The sequence below is a fragment of the Heterocephalus glaber genome, unplaced genomic scaffold (genome assembly GCF_053883595.1).
Source record: "Heterocephalus glaber isolate CG9 unplaced genomic scaffold, H.glaber_assembly_v1.0 deba00001442, whole genome shotgun sequence".
Lineage (NCBI taxonomy): Eukaryota > Metazoa > Chordata > Mammalia > Rodentia > Bathyergidae > Heterocephalus > Heterocephalus glaber.
In genome coordinates, this window is record NW_028258296.1 from 10,497,190 (window position 1) to 10,520,090 (window position 22,901).

The 22,901-nt window shown below is 35.4% G+C and overlaps 1 protein-coding gene across 1 annotated transcript in view; it reads right to left on the reverse strand.

The window, feature by feature from the left end:
• The window catches only part of Lrriq3 (leucine rich repeats and IQ motif containing 3), a 139,738-nt gene that overhangs the window by 67,908 nt on the left and 48,929 nt on the right, over window positions 1-22,901 (reverse strand). Inside the window, 1 exon segment of the mRNA XM_087212910.1 lies at window positions 20,263-20,267. Coding sequence (XP_087069036.1) covers window positions 20,263-20,267 — 5 coding nt within the window.

Consider the following 22,901-nt stretch of genomic DNA (forward strand, 5'->3'; position numbering starts at 1 on the left):
GACTCAGTTCTATCTAAAGGTAAATTCTGTGGCATCGTTTAGGAATCCCACTTAACAACTGCAAGAGTCCTCAATCTCTTCTTTAATCTCTTCCTATTTTCTAATGGCTGGAGTGTACATTAAGTGCAGTCATGAGGTTACCTCTGAGTGGAAGCAATGCACAGAGGAGTGTGAAATAAAAAGAATGTTAGTTCAGCCTTTAAAGGAGGAGTACCTTAATATCAGTTTTAGGCTGAATGTTTCTGTAACTTTACATGAAATATGAATGAAAATGTACCTCCCTGAAGTTAATATCATTATAGATTTTTATTACTCATAGGTTAACATAATTTCAACTGACACCAATATGGTAACTGAAATTAGTATATTACAAAGGAAATACTGTAACATACATGGCCCTGCTTTAGTACAACAGAGACAGGTGATAGACAAGGAGTCATAATATTGTAGGCTGAAGAGCCAGTGATCTTTATTAATTTAGGCACAAGACATTTTCACTTTGGAAGGCCAACTATAAGCTGTCTGGGGCTACTGTTTTAGAGAAGTTATTTCAAAATTCAAATGTGAGTGCATGGTTGATGTTACCTGACACTTTTAAGTTTACCGAGAGAAATAAATCTGAGCTATACCTAGCCAGCCTAAAAGAAGAGGTGGAAATGGAATACAATTTTGATAAGATAGGTGCTCTCTGTCATCTGCAACAAAACTATAATGAATTTTAGTAATTTGGAGCTGCCCATGGATGAAAAGCTAACACCTTTTTCTCCAAATTGAAATAAGTAGTGACAATGGGAGACTTTAAAGTAGATATAAAACTGATATCCTAAGGTAGAAATGTCCAGAGGAAAGACAAGATTGAGAATTTTGTCTTGGTTTCAAAGATCGTTGTTTCAGAATTTATCTCTAATGTTATTATTAATGTGAAAGATAGAGAAATGGATCAAGAAAGAAGCCAGTAAGTAAAAGACCAGAATCTTCAGGATTATAAACCCTGTCTAGACAAGATCTTTGTAGTTACTTAGCCATAGAACCTACCGAAATCAAATCAGGAGGATATTAGGGTGTTTTAAAATCTTTTTTAAATTGTAATTTTATTGGTATAATTTAGAAATACATAATGATCACATTCATCATAGGGAATTTGTACCTGTACATGATGTATCTTGATTTCCCATTTCCCTCCAGTCCCCTCAACCCCTCTTCTTCTCCCTATTTATAAAAGCCCTATTTCCATTTTTTTCCCTCTTTTCTCATTTTTTTCTTTTTCCTTTCATCCTTACCCCCTCCACCCTTGCTAGGTTTTTTAAGGAAAAATACTGACAAATAAATAAAGTCTGTCCTGAAAACAGCTATCATTCTCCCACTTCTAAAGCAATCCACAGGACACTGAATCTATTAATTCTGTGAAACTGAGCAAGACCCAGTAAGAACAAGTTTGCTAAGATCTACTTCTGATGTGTCCATAAATAGTAATACACAGGTAAAATGTTCCACAGGACAGACGTCCTTACTCAGGATTTGGTAATTACTACTGGAGCAGTTACAACTGTTTTTCCCACTCTTCCATTTCTAAAATGGAAGTTTTTACTATGGTTACCCAGTTCTTCTGTCACCATACATTCTGGGAGCGTAGAAGGTAAATACCTTATATTTTAGTTTATAGGTTGTTAGATTGTAAGGTATTACATCTCACCTAAGTGAAGAAGACTATGCATCTATTAGTACATGAATCAGAACTGTTTGATTTTAAGTATTGACTTGTTCAAGATAGTCATTTATTTCCATTTCACATGAATATCCAACAATGAGAAGTCTAGGGACTATAAGAACAACCCTACAATTTTCTGTAATGAAAGTACTTGTAGCTTTCTCCTCTGTCAACCTTCCTGTGACTTTCATTTTTACAGTCTAAAATAGACTTCCCATTCCAAAATATCAGCAATAGGATAGAGGAAGGCAGAAAGAAGAGAGAAAAGGCATTATCATCTATCTTTTGGGGGAAATTTCCAAGACTACCAAATGTTACTTCCACTTATAACATAGTTTGTTATGCTTAATAAAGTCTACAATGATGTTTACATCCAAAAACACAGAACCACTTTCTTTACTAGCTAGTTTGCGTTCCCATAAGTTACCATAGACTGAGTGGCTTAGGAAACAAGTATTTATTTTCTCACTGATATGGATGCTGAAATATTAATGTTCTGATGATTCAGATTCTGGAAAGGGCCATATTACTGCCTTGCAGGAGGCTACTTCTCACTGTGTCCTCAGATGCTCTTCTTCTTAGGGTGTGTTGCATGGTCAGGGTAGAGAAGACCCCTCCTGTCTCTCTTTGTAAGGATTTTAAACTTATCAGATCAGGGATTCATTCTTATAATATCATTTAACCTTAAATACTTCCTCGATCCCTTATTTTAAAATATAGTCACTCTAGGAGGGTAGGGTTTCAAAATATAAATTTTGAGAAGAAACAAATATTCATTCCATAACATCTTACATGGCAATGCGATGAGGATGTACTAAGTTTTTGAAGGAAATGTATTGCCAAAGAAATTAATTAAAGTCTATCCTGAAAACACTTGTAGTCCTTGAAATGAGCTGAGTATTCAGGTGGGTCTGATAAAGGAATCCTTGTAGAAGGGAGACAGGACCCTAGAGAGGAAATAGGAGATGTAATGATGCAAGCAAGAGATTGAATTTGTGTAAGAGAGGAATCATATGTAATAGAAGGCAGGAAGGTTCCAGAAGCTAGAACAGGCAAGGAATCGGGTTCTATTTTGGCATCTCTAGAAAGAAAAACTCCTTTCCATACCTGAATTCGGCAGGATAAAGATTCTGAGAACATTATCATGCACAGTTGCTATATCATCTATGCATTATTTATCTCCTGACTTATGACACAGAAAAATTTTTGTTTCATTCAAGCCAATGCTATTTAGGGTGATACTTTCTAGCCCAAATGATTCACTTCATTTTTCTCTTTTTTTATTTCTCTTAAAGAAAGACTCACTTTTAATTTTCACTGATGTCTCTAGAGGCATATCTATGACATGTATGATAAAATTCTGTCTTTAAAATGTAACATTGGTGCAGTCAAAGGTACACAGATTAAGAACTATTATCGCTAAGGTACCAAGAAGAAACTATGTCAGATACATGATACCCATCTAAGTCTCACCAGCAACTGATATTAAGCACAGATAGTCTAGATAATAAGTAGCAAAGTTTCTTTTTGGAGACAGTATCTTCAATAGTGAATAATTTATACTCAAAAATTGTATCAATGCATAACTATATTTGGGCCACATGAGATGCATAAATAAAAAAATATAGAAATACATTTATACCATTCTCATGGACAGATTTATACAAAGCATTTTTAAATTGTTATTTTATTATTATGGGGCTATATTTAAAATGAAATGATAAAATTTTACCTAATGAAGTGCAGATTTAATAAAAGTTATCAATATATTTGGTCACAGGAGTCCTCTGTACCCTTAAAATTTATAAATTCTCTAAACACTTTTAGTTTATGTGTTTCATACTTTTAAATATTTACCACATTAGAATGTAAAAGAATAAAATTTTTCAAATACTTATTCATTTATTTTAAAATAATAGTGTCCACTCCATATATTCAAAAATAGTGAGAAGAATTTTCTACATGTTTGAGCATCTATTTAGTATCTGGGTCAGTAGAAAAGATTTTTTCACATCTCCTTATACACTTTCACCTTTCATTATGTATGTTATGTAGCTTGTCAAAAACTTCAGATACACTGATAAAAGACTGAGATTTAAGAAAATGATCCCTTAGTATTACAATTAAAGCTATTTTGGCATTGTGGATCACTAAGGTTTTTGAGAACACTTAGTGTATGCTTCAGCTATGTTTTAAGAATCACTGTTACTTAGAATAGTAATAGAAATGAATCACATACAATTGGATGAATTATAAGAAAGTCAATCAAAGTGCATGAAAAGTTTCAAAGTTGTAGAAAGGAAATTTGGAGCCTATATTGAGGTGACAAAGTAGATTTTAAGAATACCTTTTGCGGGGGGGGGGGGGGGGGGTTGGCTGAGTGGTTCCACTGCCTGCCTGGCAAGTGCATGGACCCGAGTTTGATCCCTGGTACCAAAAAACATAAAAAAGAATACTTTTCTTCACAATTCTTCTTGAATTCAAGAGAGGAAAATGAATGCTTAGAAAATAATGAAAATGAAATGGTTACTCTCAAAATCTCTAGCTACAATATTAACTGCACTGGCAGGTAAATAGAGGCATAATGGTAAATATGTTCATTTAGTTTTGATTTTAAAATGAGTTAAAAACTTGAAAACACACTTCTCCAAAGAAAACATGCAAATTGTCAAAAACTACATGAAAAATGATCAATGTCAGTACCTATCATGGAAATGTAATTCAAACCACAATAAAATATCATCTCCCACCCTTCAAGATGGTTGTAAAAATAAATGAAAGACAACACCTGTTGGCAAGGATGTGAAACACTTGGAATCCTGGGCACTATTGGTAGGAATTCCAAAGAGTACAGCTTCTATGGAAAATAATGTACAAGTTACCTCCAAAATTAAACTAAAATTTAGTTAAAAATTTAACAATTAAATTAACCCCATTTTTGTGTATTTATCCAAAACAATCAGAATCTCAAACAGATAGGACTCATATGCTCCCTGCAGGACTAGTCACTACAGTCAAAATATGGAAACAACCTAAATTTTCATTGTGAGAAGAACTGATTAAAAAAAAAAGTGTGGGATATTTGTCCAGTGGAATGCCATCTAGTCTTTAAGGAACATGAAAAGTCTGCAATTTGTAATGACATCGATAAACTTTGAGGAAGTATTCTAATGAAATAACATATAAGTATTGCATGCTTCCACTTTATTGATGTGTATAAAATGGTCCATCACAGAACAGAAAAGGGCAATGATGGCTACTGAGGGCTGGAGGAAGTGGGGAATTACTATTATGCATAAAATTTTAGTCAAGCAAGATGAATACACTCTAAAGATATTATATCAATACACTCTAAAGATATTAGATCAACAGCCAATTATAATGGATTAAACAGTTAAAATGTGTTAACTGCTCTTAGTACAATAAAGTAAATTTGACAAATAAATAATTGTGAAAAAACATGCATACAAATAAGTGTGGGAAAGTATCCAAGATGGCTGAGAGGTGCCCTGCAAGTAATTCTCCCACAAAGCTGAATCAGGACAGCGAAGGAGAAGCTATATTTTGAGGAGAGAGTGAGGGAGAACTGGAACAATGAGCAAAATACCAGTTTCATTTGCCACTGTCCACTGAAAGCTGGGAGGGATCCTAGTCAATTCCCACAAGAAGTTCCTAGAAGACAGCTGTTAATGGTCCCAACCCCTGCCAACCCTGCATTCACCCAGCAGGAACCATGGAACACCCTCCTAGACCACAGCTTCAGGACGGCAGCTGCTTGTGCAAAAAGGATCAGCATCAATCAAGCATGTTCCTGAGGAGCAGTGGAAAGGCCTCTCTTCTTCAACTCCAGGACCACGTACCAACAACAAAAGACATCTCTCCCTCAAACTGCCCCACATGACTTCCACCCATGCACTGCAGCTCCAAAGTCAAAAAACAAAGCAACATGGGGCTGGGGATTTAGCTCAGTGGTTTTGCCACCTGCTGTGCAAGTGCAAGGACCTGAGTTCGATTCCCGGTACCAAAAAAAGACAAAAAACAAAAAACAAAGCAACAACCAAAACCAAACCAAAGCACCTAGGGTAGGCCTCTGCCATGCCCTACACCCATAGTAGCATGGATGCCAGCACTGTAAGCCTGGCTATTGTCAGAATATCCACTAGAAGACACAGAAAGTATCTCCACAGCCCATGGAATTCAGATCACAGCTGCTGGTGTCTATAATCCAAGTGCCACATGTACCTGTCATCTAGGAGCTCAAGAAGATATCATCTCTGTCTATAGCTAATGAAAGTTGCTTACAGCACTAAAAAAAAGCTAGCACCAATTGTAAAGTACCCCCACAATCTAAAGAAGGCCCCTCACATGTCCCAAAACCTTGAGGCTGTGGTCATTAGCTCCACAGACCTGAGCAGTATCTGTGCTTGTCCCACAGGACCTGTGAAAGGCACTTTGCCATCTGGTGCCTGCAGAGCACAGGTATGGGCATAGGCCCCGGTATCTCCCATGTTCATCCTGAGAATACGGAAGACCTTGCATCCTGTGGTTCATGAACCATGGCTGCTGGGGCCACTCTTACTGGAATCATTTGACAGACCTGGGCGCAGTCTGCTTGTTCCACATCACTGCCGCTGCAGAGGCTCTGCCACAAGCCTCAGCACCAGCAGGCCTCAGCTTTGTGAAGCCTTGAGACCCAGAGCTTTTGGAAGCCTCACCTCCACGGAGAAACCATACAACTACCTTCAGGAAATGCTGCAAGTGTTGCGGCACTGCTGAAAGCAATCAAAGATGAAGTCACATAGAGACGATGCTTTTGAGTTCCCCTATGACCTACCCAAACTATCTATTCAACTGACTTCTGCAGCCTATCTCGATGAAAAGCTCTTTTCTACAAAAGTTACTTATAAAATAACTTTTATAAAAAGAAATGAACACACCAGATTTTGCATATTTCTTGGGTTCTGTGCTCTGATTTGCACACCTAGTACTTTGGAGGGTGACTTTCTTAGTAAGCACCTTGCTCCCGAAGATGTGTCCTGGAGTACCAAGCTGTTGTGTGATGTTGACTTCATTTCCATTTGGGCACCATAGTATAATGTCCCTTAGCCTCTGGGTTGTGACTAGTGAGTCTGGACACTAGTGTCTCTGCAGGGCTCACTAGAGTGGGGCCCCCTTACAATTCGGCCAGGTGTGGTGCAGAGAGCAGAGTGTGTGGGGAGCTCTCTGTGGTTATTTCTACAATGAGTCAGGTCATGAGGAGTTTCTATGGGGACTGCTGGCATTGGCTGTGATCCTTGAAAGGATTTCTGTTACTGGCTGCTCCAGTTACAGTGAAGGGCCTGAAGCACTTGCCCTCTGATTATACACTGGTGTGGGTCCAGGTACTTCATAGGCAGAGGCCAGGACCGGAATCACAACCCCCATCCCCTAGTGGCACTCACTCCAGTAGTCAGCAAATCATGATCAGCAGGTGCAACTGATGCAGAGGACCCATTTATGCATGGTGTTAGGAAAAACTGTGCTTTTCCTCTGTGCTGCTTATGTTCGTGGGTCTGCCCCAGATGCCTGAGGCAGGTGAGGTCCACCTGAGTTAGGACCTCATACTCCCTGTGGCTGTGTACACCTGTGAATAGATAAACATCTGGAGGCTGAAGTGTTGCCATGAGTTCGAGAGGGAGTGGTCAGTGCTGAAGCTTTGCGAAATCCCCCCAAGTGGGTGGGCATAGTGGCGCAGAGGGACAGCACTCATCCTATGCATGTGGGGTCCCAAGTTCCACACCCAGCATCACAGGGGAATAAACAAGCAAACAAACAAAGCAGAGAAGCCCAATACAACAAAGAAGCAAAAACACCCACAAAACCAACAGCAGCAGCTAAAATCCCTCTTAGCTGCAGCACATCTGCGGGCTAAGTCTTTGGCTGTGCACCCTGATAGCAGGGCATTAGTAAGGAGCTTTTCTCCCTTGCCTGATTCTATCATAAGACCCACCAGGTATCGAGCAGTAGTTAGTACAGCTGAAATTCCTCTCCGCTGAGGAGCTGGTAGGAGAAAGCTACTGTGGAATACAGCCCTGGACAGGGACAATTTCTCTACAAAGCTTCTTAGACTGTGTGCTTTGGGGGCAGGGCAAAGCTCAGAGTCAGGGTGGCTTATACAAGTTCACCCCTGGAGACTGCCATCCCTCCCTCCCTCCCTCCCCTTCTCTTTTTCCTCTCTCTTTATTTGTCTAACTGGGCTGATTTAAAAGACCCAGCCTCCAGTTCAGAATTCTTCTGCTTGTTCTACTTTGTTATGAAACCTAGCATCTTTTTCATTTCATTAGGTTTATATCTCGACATTCCTAATTGGTTCCCTTTTATCATTTCTTTTTCTTTAAAAGTGAATTTTTTAATAATATCATATATTCCTTTCCTTATTTCTTTGTATTATTTGTATTCTTTTCCATTTCATAGTTTCCTTAGAATTAATATTTTTAATTATTTTTAGACATTTCATAGATTTCCTTTAAATAGACATGTTTCTAGAAAATTATTTCCCTTCTTTGGAGATGGTATGATTCCTTTTATGTTTCTTATCTCTTTATGTTGAAGCCTGCGCATTTGGGCATGATGTTCATTTCCTCCAATTTATGAAGTAGTTTTGTAGGACTTTTTCATTGAGATAAAATATAGCAGTCAGTTGAATAGATGGTTTGAGTTTGGTGATAGGGGAGCTCAAAAGCACAGTTAGTCTCGGTGTGATTTCTTCATCACTGATGATGTCGGCAATACCTAAGAATACCTCAGTGGTCTGTATTGCAGCATTTCATGAAGACAATTGTATGCCTTTCTGGTGGAGGCTAGGCTTCTGAAGGTTTTGTGTCTTGAGGCTCCACAGAGTGAAGCCTAATGGTACTGAGGCTCGTGGCAGGAGCGACCACAGTGGTAGTGCTGTCAGGGCTAGCACAGGGGACACCAGGAAGGGTGGAGCCAACAGTCATGGTTCATGAACAATAGGATATGAAGGATGTTTCTCAGAAAACTAAAAAGAGAACTAGTGTATGATCCTGCAAGTCAACTAATGGTATATATTCAAAGGATATGAAATCATTCCATCAAGAGATATCTATACTCCCATGTTTAATACTACTTATGATAGCTAAACATGCAATCAATGCAGAGGCCTCTCAGTGGAATAATAAATAAAGGTGTGAAAAAAGACATACAATAGGATGTCATTCAATCATAAAACATGAAATCCTGTCACTTGCAATAACATAGGTAGTCATTATATTAAGTGAAATACACACAGAAAAACAAATACCATTATGTTCTCCCTCAATTTTGGAAATTATAAGTCACTCTTGTAGAAGACAGAATAGAGTAGTGTTCACTGGAAACAGGTAAAGGTTATAAATAGAGAGAATGGAAAGGATTTCAGTAAAGTCTATCAAAGCACTGAGATTTAAGGGATTACAGTGGACCCTCAAGTGGACCCTCAGCCTGACATGTAAACAACTTAGGTTATGACCAGAATTTTAGTTTCAACTTATGAACAAAGTCTTGAGTTACAACCTGAATACTGGCCACTCATGCTTGCAGATGGTCTCAGATACAGATTTAACCCTTGGAGAGCTCTGGAAGGAACATGACAACATCCTTTCCTGTGTGGGGTTCATTGAGAAATCCTGGGCCAGTGTCTCTCTAAGGACACTGAGATCTGCCTGTGTATAGGAGAGAGACTTTGAAGGCTGTGTAGAGGAAACTGAGTCTTCAATTGATCAACTTGAGTTACAACCAGTCTTCAGGAACGGATTGAGTTCATACGTTAAAGGTTCAGTGTATTTCTGGTTCTTTAGTACAGTAGGGTAACTATAAAGTAAAATAATCTATATTGTATTTCAGAGTGACTACAAGAGTATGAAATTTGAAAAATGTAAAAATGATTAATGTCTAAAAGGATGAAAATGTGTATTACCCTGATGTGATCGTTGTACATTGTGTACATACCTTGAATTATCTCACTGTGTGCCATAAGAATGTATAATATTATGTCTCAATAACAAATAAAAGTAGGGTGCCCTGGTGTACATCGGTAATCCTAGCTACTTGGGATGCTGACACAGGAAGAACACAAGTTTGAGACCAGCCTGGGCAACTTAAAGAGACTCTTGTCTATACAGTAAATAAAGCTGAAAAGGTCTGAGGATGTAGCTCAGGGACAGACTGCTCGCCTACCATGCAGGAGGCCCTGAGTTCAATCTTGTGTGCTATCAAATACATAAAGAGATGAATAGATAAAATAATACATCAGAAATTCATGGAAAATACTGTAAACATGTTTAAAGAGAGCTGGAAAACTACACATACTCTACTCTGTTTCATCTCTACTAGTAGTTTTTCTTAATTTGTTGGAAATGTAGTTTTGTATTCTGTTTCCTCTCTGTAAGAACTGTTTGGTTCTATGTCTTGCTCTCCAACTACTTTGACAATGATAATACAGAGTGCTTTAACTATTGTTCTCTTATTATTTTGTTGTGATATTTCTTTTTATTTTTTCATAAACTAAACAGGAAAATGGTAGTTTTAAAAAATCTATTTGAAATGGACAATTTCAGTTAATATATTCAACATTTGTTTGCTAAAATGGCTCAAGAACTGTTAAAACCTAATTTGTTTTACAGTAGTGACAAAAAGATGTGTAATATTTACATTCTAAATAGTCACAGGAACTTTTCAGTCATATGGGCAACACTTATTAAAAAGTAATCACTGAAGTGCAAGGTCCTGACTTTGACACCTGCCTGGTACCACAAAAAAAAAAAAAAAATCATCCCAGGATACTTAATTTCTATATTAGTAAATTGTTCCAAGGAACAGGAAAAAGAGCAAACTGTTGTAAGATGAGCCATTATCCTGAAATCATTATCTCAGAAAACAGTCACAAAAGAAATGAAACAATCTCATTTAAAGTTGCAGAAGAACAAATGTTTAGCATACTCAAATTAGTATTTATCATTCAAACAAAAACACAATGGGTTGGGCTTGCTTAAAGAATGCAAACATAACTGAAAGTAAGAAAATACATGATTTAACTCACTTCCTTAATATATGATTAATATAAGATTAAAATAGAACTCTAATAGTTTTGAAAAGGCAAGGAATAATCCTCAAACAATATTTATGCTTTGTACTTAAAATAGTATTTTTAATATAACTTTAAGAAATTACTAAGATAACTTTCTTACTGTGATGAAGATTATCTATTAGAAATTATTAAAACATATTTAAAGATGAATAATTTCATAAGGATATCAAAATCAAAGTCAGATAAGGGAAAAATGCCCATTTACCACCAACGTCATTCTACCACTTTGAAGCAACAAAACAAAACAATAATCACATTAGAAAATATGATTTTGAGAAAAAGAAAAATGATCATTTCCTAATACATTATTTGAAAGTCTAACAAAATGAATTGAAAAATAATTTTAATTTGTAAGATAACTAAAAAATCTATGTAATCATTCATAAAATCACTAGTCCGAAATTATGACTTAAAACATTTTCAAGCCGCGACAAAAATAAAAATTGTTTCTATTAATCATATACATATTATCTATCGGAAATAAGTGAATAAAACTAAACAGCTTAATGAAAGCAAAAGAAGAGATACAAAGATGTATAGTTTTTCTTAATTGAATGACTCACTATTATCACAACTATTTTCATGTAGTTTTTACAAATAATACTACAAAGATCTTTCATTGTACAAAGTTATTTTCAATTGTATTTGAAGAAAATAAAGCATAATGAGAACCAATAATAATGAAGACCAGCTTGCATAAAATCAACATCATAAAACTATTTTTAAATAAACAGATATAAAAAAATCATATATTATAAAGGTATTCTTTAAAATATATGGTAGAAAAGCAGCAGATGATGTTAATATAATTTAATTAATGTAAATAACAATAATTTTATCCTTACCACCCTCTAAAGCTAATGGAAAAAGGATTCAAAGTAAATGGTAAAAACAGTAAAGTGTTAGAATGAAAGTGTTCGTTGTTTTGTAACCTTAGGGCTTAGAAGGACAATTTCAAAGCTTTATCAAAGGAATGGGCACCCCAAATGCTCACTGATTTGATAATGTTAGACATAAAACTTTCTGAAAAAGCACATACGATACGGGCTAACTTTACTGAAATGTTCCTTTTCAAACTGAATGTAGTAAAACTCTAACAGCTCCACATCAACAGAACAATAAACGAAGTTTACGAATGAACAAACAAAATTTACAAAGGCAAGTCTCAAAGTAAGAAATAAAAAATAGTCATTATTTAATAAAAATTTACCTTAAATAATGTTAAGTACGCTGAAGTTAAATCTCCATTATTTTTAGTAAAGATCTTTTGATTTATTAGTTTAGGCATGCCCACAGGAAGTAAATATTTCCTCAAAATTAAGTTTCACAGATATTTTTAAATGAACTATCAAACTATAGCAAGAAGGAAAACTAAGTGACCCATGAGATATTTTGAAGCAAGAATTAACTGTGCGGAGTATAATGAAAGCAGACACTCTAGTAATAGGAAAGGGCTTATTAGAAAAGGAGCCTATAACAAATTTAGTTCACTTCTTGTACGCAGAAAGAAAACCAAAATAGGAAATATATGAAAATGTGCAATAGGAATATGGCTTTAGAAGTACAGAATGAAGACCAAAATAATGCCAGGAAATCTGTCTTTAAATAAGAAAGAGTGGGTTTAATGCTTGAGGTCTGGAAAATGGGACAGATAAGAATAAAAGGACATATACGTGAGCCAGTTTTCTGCTTGGTATAAAATTAGGCCTTCCTTCCCATTTAGTTTCCAAAAGCAGAAAGAAGCTCTGAGTAATGAAGAAAACTAAGCTGAAGGATACCCGTATTTTTCTAGCGTCTTCATAAATTAAAGAAGAAGACTACTTATGGTTAGTGGGAGTGTAGACAAATGCCTTTGCAAACAGGACAAAAAGAGCACTTTCAAATGGTATATTGGGCAAATGAAGGTCTATGAATACACGGTCAGCTGCCCCTTAACTGGTTTAAGAAGTAGGTGAATGTTCTTTGTGAATAGCTGAAAAGAAGCTACGATTATGAAAAATCTTAATATTTTTAATAAGGTCAAATACAGACATCTTATTAAGAATAAAGGGATTTTTATTTACATCTCTATATACATTCATCTTGTGGCTCCTGGGAGAGAGATGATACATTATACATTTTTGATATTTAAAGTTCATAGAAAACAACTGACTTTTAGATAGACTTTTCATAAGGTAGATGTTAAGAGAAGACTATAAAATTACCATGGGACATAATTTATGAGTATCTTCCTTCTAACTAGTAATTTATCTATAATCTCACTAATTTTTCTCTGTATGAAGTTTAAGTTGCTTAACTTTCCATCATTGACTTCAATGCACAAAATATTTGTTAACCAATACTATAAATATTTTCAGGTTCCTTTCCCTTCCTTTTTCCCGGATGTGTGAAGACATTAAGCACATTCTCTGTTCATTTCATTCATTTCTCTAGTATCTGTCAATAAACCTTGGCAAACCCCACTGCTGCATTAATCTAGCATCAACTTGCTGCTTTTCAGAACTACTTCTATAATCATTTGGTTTCAAATTTTTCTTATTCATATCTGTGCAGCAAGACATACTAAATAGTACCACGGGTTGATTTTTTTCCCAGAAAACAGATACCAAGGCAAAATTAACATGCAAACAATTTATTGGGAAGTAACACTTATCAAAGAAAATTGGGGTAAGAGGAGCGAGCCACGAGAGCCAAAGTCTCTACTCAGCCAACAGGGAAGTCTGGAGCAAACTGTCTGTTTGAAAGGTCTAGCCCCACACTGGGCAGAAATGATAAGGTCCTTGTAAAGCTGCCTAGCTTTACTAGCAGTTCTTTGGAGACTACCTAGAGAACAGTATGACCTTGTCTTGAAAATAGAGGTGGGATTTAGAAAACTAGCAGGTGGAGCTATAAGCTAACCACACTCCTTGCACCTGGGCAGCAATAAATGATGTCTAATGTTATCTATCTGTTGTCTGCATTGCATACCTCTATACTAATCTTTTCCAGCTAGCTATAAACTCTTCTCCCTGCAGAGTTAGTAAAGTTTTTGAGTAAAGGATATGTGTCTTATTTATTTTCTTTTCACTACCAGAGACTAGCAGAATGACAATAATGCATGTGATAAATAGCTGCAAATCTTTATTAAATTGTTGAATTAATCCCTTATGTGCTTATAGACTCATTAAGCTACAGCTTCGCTTCTAAGGCATCATTGTTGGTTCTCTGACAGCAAAAGAAAGCTGAATTAAATTAAGTTGCTCAGCCTCTATTAGCCTTAAAGAATCTTCTGATAAATGGCACATACTAGCTGACATGAAAAAGCATTACTTCTCAAAAGCCTTAATACTCAAGACAACCGCAGCTCCTTAAGTGAGACCCATTAGATGTAAGTGATGGACTGACTAAACTGGGCTTGAACTTGTATAACTTTCTCAATTTTACACTTTTAAAAAATCTGGTCCTACCCAGCAAGTTTTTCATTGCTCTCCCTCAGCCTTTACAATTCTAGCATAGACTTTGCTTGATTCCAATTCTAAACCTTGAAGTTCACTACAATGCTAAATACATTCAAAGTATCCAATAAATACCCATTTCAAGTAAACTGTACTTTATAGGGCCTCAAAATAACTGCTAAAAAATAATAAAAGTCAATTTTTAAGAGCCTTAAGAATACAATTGCAATCTTATTTCTTAACCTTATAAAATCTACTACAATATTCCAGCTACTTATTATTTTCCAGTGTAAGGAAACATAGTTCACCAACCAATAAAACAATCGATCAAAAAATAAAAATAAACATAAGGTTTATTAATATCCCACATATTAAAATGGGGCGACCAATTCCACATCTTTTAAATCTGATATAGTATCAGTCCCATCAATACTTTCTTAAGTATCACTAATATTAAACATGACAAAGAAGAAAGCGAGAAGACAATTTGATATTTCTTGGCCTATAATATTATGCAACTAATTATTCTCTCCCTCTTCTCTCTGTAGTTGCCTCAATTTAAAATATACGGAAAATAATCAAAACAATCAATTGTACTGAGTTTTCAGATAGGTAATATAATAACACCTCACCCTGACTTGGCAACTGCATTCTCCACAACCCAAAAAAATGCTGTCTGGGTATTTTGTGATATAAATTCAACCCTGAACTGTCCATTGCAATAGTCCTGAGTAACATGAATCCTTTCTTTCCTCGCTTAATCCATAGGCCATGTAACAAATCATCACATTTTTCTAATAGTAAAAAGAGGACTACACTTCACCAAAGAAGATGTACAGATGGCAAATAAGGATATAAAAAGATCTTCAACTTTATTTTTCAGTAAGCAAATTATAAGTGAAAACAATAAGAGATATCACTCCATACCTACTAAACAGCCAAGCTTCAAAGCTCTAATACCAAAAGCTGTTGAGAATATGTGGCAAAAGGAACCGGTATCCATTGCTAGTAGAATACAAAATGGTGCAGCCACTTTGGAAACCTGTTTGTTAGATTTTTTACAAAACTAAATATACTCTTAACACAGAATTCCACAATCATGTTTCTTGGAACTGATCTACTTGGAAACTTATATAAAAATACATATGGATTTTTTTAGCGGCTTTATTTGTACTTGCCAACACTTGGAACCAACCAAGATGTATTTCAGAAGGGATAAACCTGTAGACAAGAGAATATTATTCAGAGTTTTAAAAATGGGTTATCAAGCCAATACCTGACATGGAAGAAACTTAAATGCGTATTGCTCAGTGAAAGAAATCAATGTTAAAAGGTTTTGTACTGTGTGGTCCCAACTATAGGACATTCTGGAAAAGGCAGAAGTGTGGTAACAGCAAAAAGATCAGTTTTTGCCAGGGTTTAAGTGGAGAGGAAAGATGAAAATGCAGAGCACAAATGATTTGGGGGCACAGAAAAACTTCTGCATAATACTACAATGCAGATGTGTGTTAGTGAACTAAGAATTTCAGATGATAACTATGTGTTACTATAAGCTAATTATTTGTAACAAATTTACCACTTCCAAAGTGCAAGGTGAATACTAGGGGAAGTTATGTGTGTAGGAAAAATGGGTATTTTAGAACTTTCTGTGTTTCCCTTTTAATTTTGCCATGAACCTAAAACTGTATTAAAAATAAGATGTACTAATTAAAAACAAGAAAACTGGTATGATGTAAGATATAATATGATATGATACAAAACAGAAGTCCTTAAAGGCATTATTTCTACATTTATGTCACAAAAAGTAGGTAAAATATTTTACTCATTACAAAAAAAAATTTTTACTTTGCAAATAAAATGTGGCATTTAAAAAAATATATGGAAACTCTTAGAAAGAAATCAGTAATCATCTAAAATTTACCACATTAATAATTACTGTTAAGATCTTGATGACTATGCTTTAATCTATTTTCATGAATATGGGGCATAATTAAAATAATTTGTTTATATTTTTAGTCTTTTTTTTACTTTTTGGTACCTGGGATTGAACTCAGGACCTTGTGCTTGTGAGGCAGGCGGCGGCTTCACTGAGCTAAATCCCCAGCCCAGTATTTTCAGTCTTTATGAAAACATGAGTATATCCTCTGGTTTATAAAAGCAAATATAAATATATAAACATTTGGTAGAAGATATTTAACGATAATTAATGGAACAAGTTCACAGGACAGTTTACATTTCAGAACATTTTATTTTATTAACAAAAATGCCATTCAATATGGCATGTATATAGTTCCATCAGTCTTAATTATGGGAAAAATAATCTTTGAGGGCTGGGGATTTACCTCAGTGGTTTCATCGCCTGCTGCACAAGTGCAAGGACCCAAGTTCGATCCCTGGTACCGAAAAAATTAATAAATAATAATAATAATCTTTGAAAACAAAGCAAAAAAATTAATAAAATTGTTCTATGGTAAAACCACATCAGCAATTCTTAAGCATAACTTTAGTATAGTTGAATGGCACATTAGATTATGTCAGATGTTTTCTGGACCTCTTCAATGCCATGAAGGAGTACAAGATATGAGCATTCAGTTCAAAGTGATTCTGAGTAAGAGATTCCTTCCAAAATGTTGTAATGAGTTATCCTACAGATAACTTTTCTGGTTTTGTTCATAACCAGGTAGAACCAAACACCTGCTCCAGAAAATAAATCATGACAATGAGTGGGAAATGTTCTCAAAATGGAGAGTATTTTGTTAAGTACTAAAAAAAGATTAGACCATGATTCTAGGACACAGACTGCCAAAAGAGAAATCTACAACTTTGACTTCTTCCTTCTTCCCTTTCTTTTCTATTCCCTTCCTTCCCCCCTTCCTTCTCTCATTCTTTTCAAAAGAGGTTTAACTAGTAAAGGTTCCTGACCATCACTTTCTTACCTCACTGATCCTTTCTCTCCTTTTAACAAGACTCAATTATCTTAAGCAGGTCTCCAATTTGGAGAGAGGGGCAGGGAAAAAGAGGAAGCAGTATCAGTACCATGATAAAGTGCTTCCACCTCATTCCCCAATGAATCCTTCTCCTTTTAGTCACAATGAATTCAACTATTTCTCACACTATATCTCTTCTATAATTCATGTTCGAAATATAGGGAAGAAGTGAAATAAGGCCATTCATTTACACAAAGTACAAGGAATACAGAAATTATCTCATGATCAAGCTTATGTTACTGTAATTTTATAAGGAACTTGAAGTTAAGGCCCCAGTAAGGAACTGCTATGTTTGCTATTATTCCCTGTATATATGTTTACCTAAGTAACCTCTGAAGTCTGTGGCAAAACAGATTTTAAATATTCTTAGGTGTTGTAGAAAACTTCATAGCAATAGTATTCAGATTTCCCTAAAATATATCATAACAGTATCCAAATTTCCCTAAAACTTGTTTTAGCTGAGCCACAACAATCCTGTATATATACTTGTCCAACTTAATCCACACAACCAAGAACCATCCCTCTGACTAATACCTATAAGGGATGGATAGATAATTCCCAAATCATTCCACATCCTCAATTTATTCTATTCTGATCCATTTTCTTTTATCACATATATTCCTCACAGCTGGAGTCTTTTGGTTCTGTATGACATTTAACATTGATTCCTCTTTCATAAACTCTGGGCATTTATTTTGACTTTTGGTTTATAAACATATTTCTGAAGTGAACATAACTTCACTCCTCTGGCTAATTTCACTTTCAGTTCCTAAAGATATGGGAAGTTTTGAGCCCTTTAGATCTTTTTATTCCCAAACACAGATTCAGACATTGATTACTTCATCTAAATACTGAACTCTGAATAAATTCCTGCCTAATCATTTGTATTGCTTTCCTTATGCATTTTATGAAATCCTCATTATAAATGCTTATCTATTTCCACTCCTCCTCCTTTTCATAGTCCATAACCTTTCCAACATTTCTTGGGTCCCAGGTTCTCTTAGGCACTGTATGGTGTTCTTGCTATAGTTTCTCATAAACTCAAAGGCACAAGAAACTAGATAGGTAAGTAGTAAAAATAGTAAAAGAATACTATATTAAGTAAGTGAGTCAAACAGGAGACTCCAAATGAATTCAGAAGAAGGCTGAAGGCCAATTCTATATAGAAGAAAAATAATTCATTAAAAAATAAATCTTACACTTAAAAATAATTTCCATTACTTTAAGAAACTGAGCTGAACAGTGGTTTTGTTGCCTGCTGCACAAGTGCAAGGACCCGAGTTTGATCCCTGGTACCAAAAATAAATAATCCCTGATAGATTTAAAAAAATAAATAAATAAAGTTGAACCTGGAAAAAAAAAAAGAAAGAAACTGAGCTGAAGACAATGTTTACAATATTATGTGAATGGTGGCTGTAAACAATGAAAACACATATGATAATATGAAAGAAGAGTTATTACAAAGTGAAAGTAATAGTGAGGTATTTAATAGAATTATTAATAATATGAGATAAATCTAACCCATTAGAATAACTGCAGATTTTTGTGCATAAAATTTAAAAGCCAGGAAGACAAGCAACAATGTAATTCAATACCACAAGGAAAATAACTGTCAAGCTAAATTATAATACATACCTATCCTTCAGACTTTATGAAGAAACAAAGACCTTCCAAGAGAAGCATAAAAAAATTAATGACCACCATGCAGAAGATACTTTAAGAAACTCTGCATAGAGAAGAGGTAATTTAGACACGCAAATGAGAATGAAGACTCAAAGTTTAGAAAAACAATGACAAGAGTTAATACATACCTTTCTATGATAACTCCAAATATAAGTGATCTTAATTCTCCAATTAAAAGACATATCTGTTATACATTTTGATCCTTATTTACACTTTCAGTTTCTCACACCAATGAAACTATCCGGTATTTACACGTATGTCATATTTATTTCACTTAAGAGTATGGCCTCAATGTGCATCCATTTAGCTTTAAATGTGTCTATTTTCTCATTCTTCATGGTTGAGTAGTACTTCATTTTATAAAATGAAACATAGCTTTCTTTATCCATTCTCCAGTTGATGGGCAATTGGGCTGTAGGTGTGAAATAGGAAGAAAAGGTCTAAAGGGGAAAGGGACTAGGAGGAGTAAGGGAAAGGAAAGAAGGGAATAAATATGAGAAAAGGAGAAAATGTAAACAAAGCTTTTTTGAAAAGGGAGGGGTGGAGGGCTTGAAGGGAGGGCAGGGGAACAGGGAAAAAATAAGAACCAAGATATATCATGTAAAGGTACAAATTCCCAATGATGAATGTCATTGTATTATATACCTAAAATGTACCAATAAACTTAAGAAAAAAACACATATAGAGAAAATAAAATTAATAGTAAAAAAGAAGGAAAAAATAGTAAAAAAGAAAAGAAAAAAGACACATCTGACAAACTGGATTAAAAAACAATAAAATTTCATCATTGGGAATGTACCAATAAATTTAACAAAAAAAGAAAACAAAACAGTGGCTACTAAAAATAAAACTCTCTTCTTAAAAAAAAAAAAAAAAAAGTCTTTGTTGCCTGCATGATATACACATGACCAGAACAGATATGCATAGATGGAAAATGAAAGTATGGAAAATGATAATCTGTGTGAATAGAATCCAAAAGCAAAGAGGAGCAGCTGTACTCATATCCACCAAAGCAATCTCCAAAGCGAATTTTGTCAGAAGTGACAACAAAGACAGAATAATGATGAACAATCTATCAAAAAGTTATAACAATTGTGAATGCATATCCACTGAACCTTGACATGACCAATTTCACAAAACAAACACTACTAAATAGGCCCCAATATAATAATAGTGAGTGACTTCAATATTCCACTCTCAACAACAAAGACATCATCAAGAGAAAAAATGAACAACAACACAAAGAGAGAGCTAAACTATACCACAGATCAAAGGCATTTATAGTCCTCTGTAGAACATTCCATCTTAAGAACTGTGAAACACATATTCTTTTCAGGAGGTTATAGATCATTCTCCTAAATAAATCATTCTCCTTAAAGTAAGTTTTAAGAAATACAAATAATTAAAATAATTTATTGTATCTTCTCAGACCATCATGGAAGGAAACTCAAAATCAGAGAGATAAACTACAGAAACTATACATATGTGTGGAAGATTGTGGTTTTGAACTATAAGTGTGGTTTTGAAGAAATCAAGAAAAACTTTAAACACTCCTAGAATGAAAAGAAAGGGGAAATACTACACACCAGAATCTCTGGGATACAAAGAAAGCAGTTTTAAGAGGAAAGTTTATAGCTATTGGTACCCATACAAAAGAATCAGATTTCAAATAAATAACTTAATGATGCATCAAAAGGTCTTAGCAAAAAAAAGAAAAAAACAAACCTAACTCAACAGAGAGGAAGAAATCATAAATATTAGAGCTAAAATTAATGAAATAGAGAATAAAAATACAAGACAAAAGACCAATGAAACGAAGAGCTGATCTTTTAAAATGTTGAAGAAGACTGACAAACCCTTAGCCAAATGGATCAAAGGTGAGAGAAACTTAAATCAATACAATAGAGATGAAAAAGGGGGTGTTACAACAGATAACACTTAGGACTATTTTGAAAATATATATTCTAATAAAGCAGAGAGTCTCAAAGAAATGGATACATTTCCAGACCTATATGACCTACCAAAATTAAACCAAGAAAATATTAAAAACAAATAAAAATCAATGAGATTGAAGCAATAATAAAATGTCTCACAACAAAGAAAAGCCCAGGCCCACAAAGATTCACTGCTGGATTTCACCAGATCTTTAAAAAAGAACCAATACTCTTCAAACTAGTTCATGAAATAGAAATAGAAGAAACAATTCTAAATGCCCTCTATAAGACCAGTATCACTCTGATTTTAAAAAATGACGAGGATACACACACACACACACACACACAATGAACACAGATGAAAAATTTCTTAATGAAAAACTTGAAAACCAAATCCAGCCACACATTGAAAGACTCATACACCATCACAATGGTCATGCTTGCTTGTGTACATGATTGGCCCGAGATTATGAAAGCACACATCCATTGTGTCCTCCTAGGTAATGGGACAATGACTTGTCCTCTGGGACTAGTTCTGGTCCCTGGCTCCTTTCTGTATGGTGCTCTTCTTTGATCTGCTTCCCAGCTACCATGAAGTAAGCAACTTTCCTGTATGCTGTGCTTAGGACCTGGAAAGCCCCTCTCAACTCTCATGAGCTCACAGGGAGGGCTTTTTGAGAGTGACTGGGTCAAGAGGGCACTGTCCTCATGGGTGGATTCATCCACTGCTAAGTTCACTAACTGATGTGCTGTTGGGAGTTAGAGCCTACTTGTAAAAGGCAGCTCACTGGACAGGTGAACTGGAAGGGTACATTTCCTTCCTCAGGTCCTGACTTTCCTCTATGTTTCCTGTCCACCATAATGAAAGCAATTTTTCTCCATGCCAGGCCCTTCTACTACACAGTTTCTGCCTTGAAGCCAGCTGACCATGGCCTGTAATTGTAATCCAAAATGAATTTCTCCTCCTTTAAGTTGTGGGTGTCAGGTACATTGTTTTAGCAATGAGGTAATTAAAACAAATTTTGGTACCAGAGAATTGGATAATTCCTGTGACCCAACCTGACCACATTATTTAGAAGTCTTCAGAACTATTTCACCAAAGGATTTTGGAAAATTTTGGAGATGCTTACTAGAGAATCCCTAAACTGCAGTAAGCAAAGAGTGATAGGAGATTCTGGTCAGATTTCAGAAGATGAGAATGCTGATAGGAATGTAGAGAGTAAAGATCAGGATGAGGAGGTTACAGTCTCCACTGGCAGTCAAACTACAGGACATGCATGTATAATATGCTGTGGGAAAAAAATTGTCTACATTTTCCCCATGTCCTGAGAACTTGCAAGAGACTGAGATTGGGCCAGAGATTTAGTTCAATGGTTCCGGTGCCTGCCTTGCAAGCAAAAGGTTCCAAGTTCAACACCCGGTACCAAAAAAAAAAAAAAAAAGAGAGAGAGAGAGAAACTGAGATTAATGATGGTGAACTAATTAATCTGGTGGAGAAAATTCTAGGCAACCTAAAGTTAAGGCTGTGACGTGGCTATAGGCAGGTTTAAAGTGAGAATCAGGAGTAAAATCCTATTTTAAAAGTTTGGAATTTTACCAGAAAGTAAGATCCTTCAAAGTTTGGGCAAAGGAGATAATGGTTTTTAAAAAGATAAACATTCACAAAAAGCCAAGTGCTTTGCATCCAGACAAGAGCCTTGAGAGTATCTCAGGAATCAGCAAGACCCCACACTTCACACTCTCAAGGGTGAAAAAGGATAAAGGTAAATGTCTTTGAATGATTTTGCTTTGAAGACAGAGCTCCTGAGTATCCTGCTGGAAAAAGCTGCCCAGGTAATTGCTTTTCTGGTATTCTTTTGTCAATACTCATCTATGCAGACACTTGGAGGCCTCTGCAGCCATTGTTCAAGGGGGCCCAGCTACTGATCAATATAGTGGCAGGCCTCAGAATTATCTATGTGGTGCTGATTTTATAGGAATGCTGAATCAAGTTTTGGGGATCAGTGAAGTGATTTCAGAAGGTGGTCT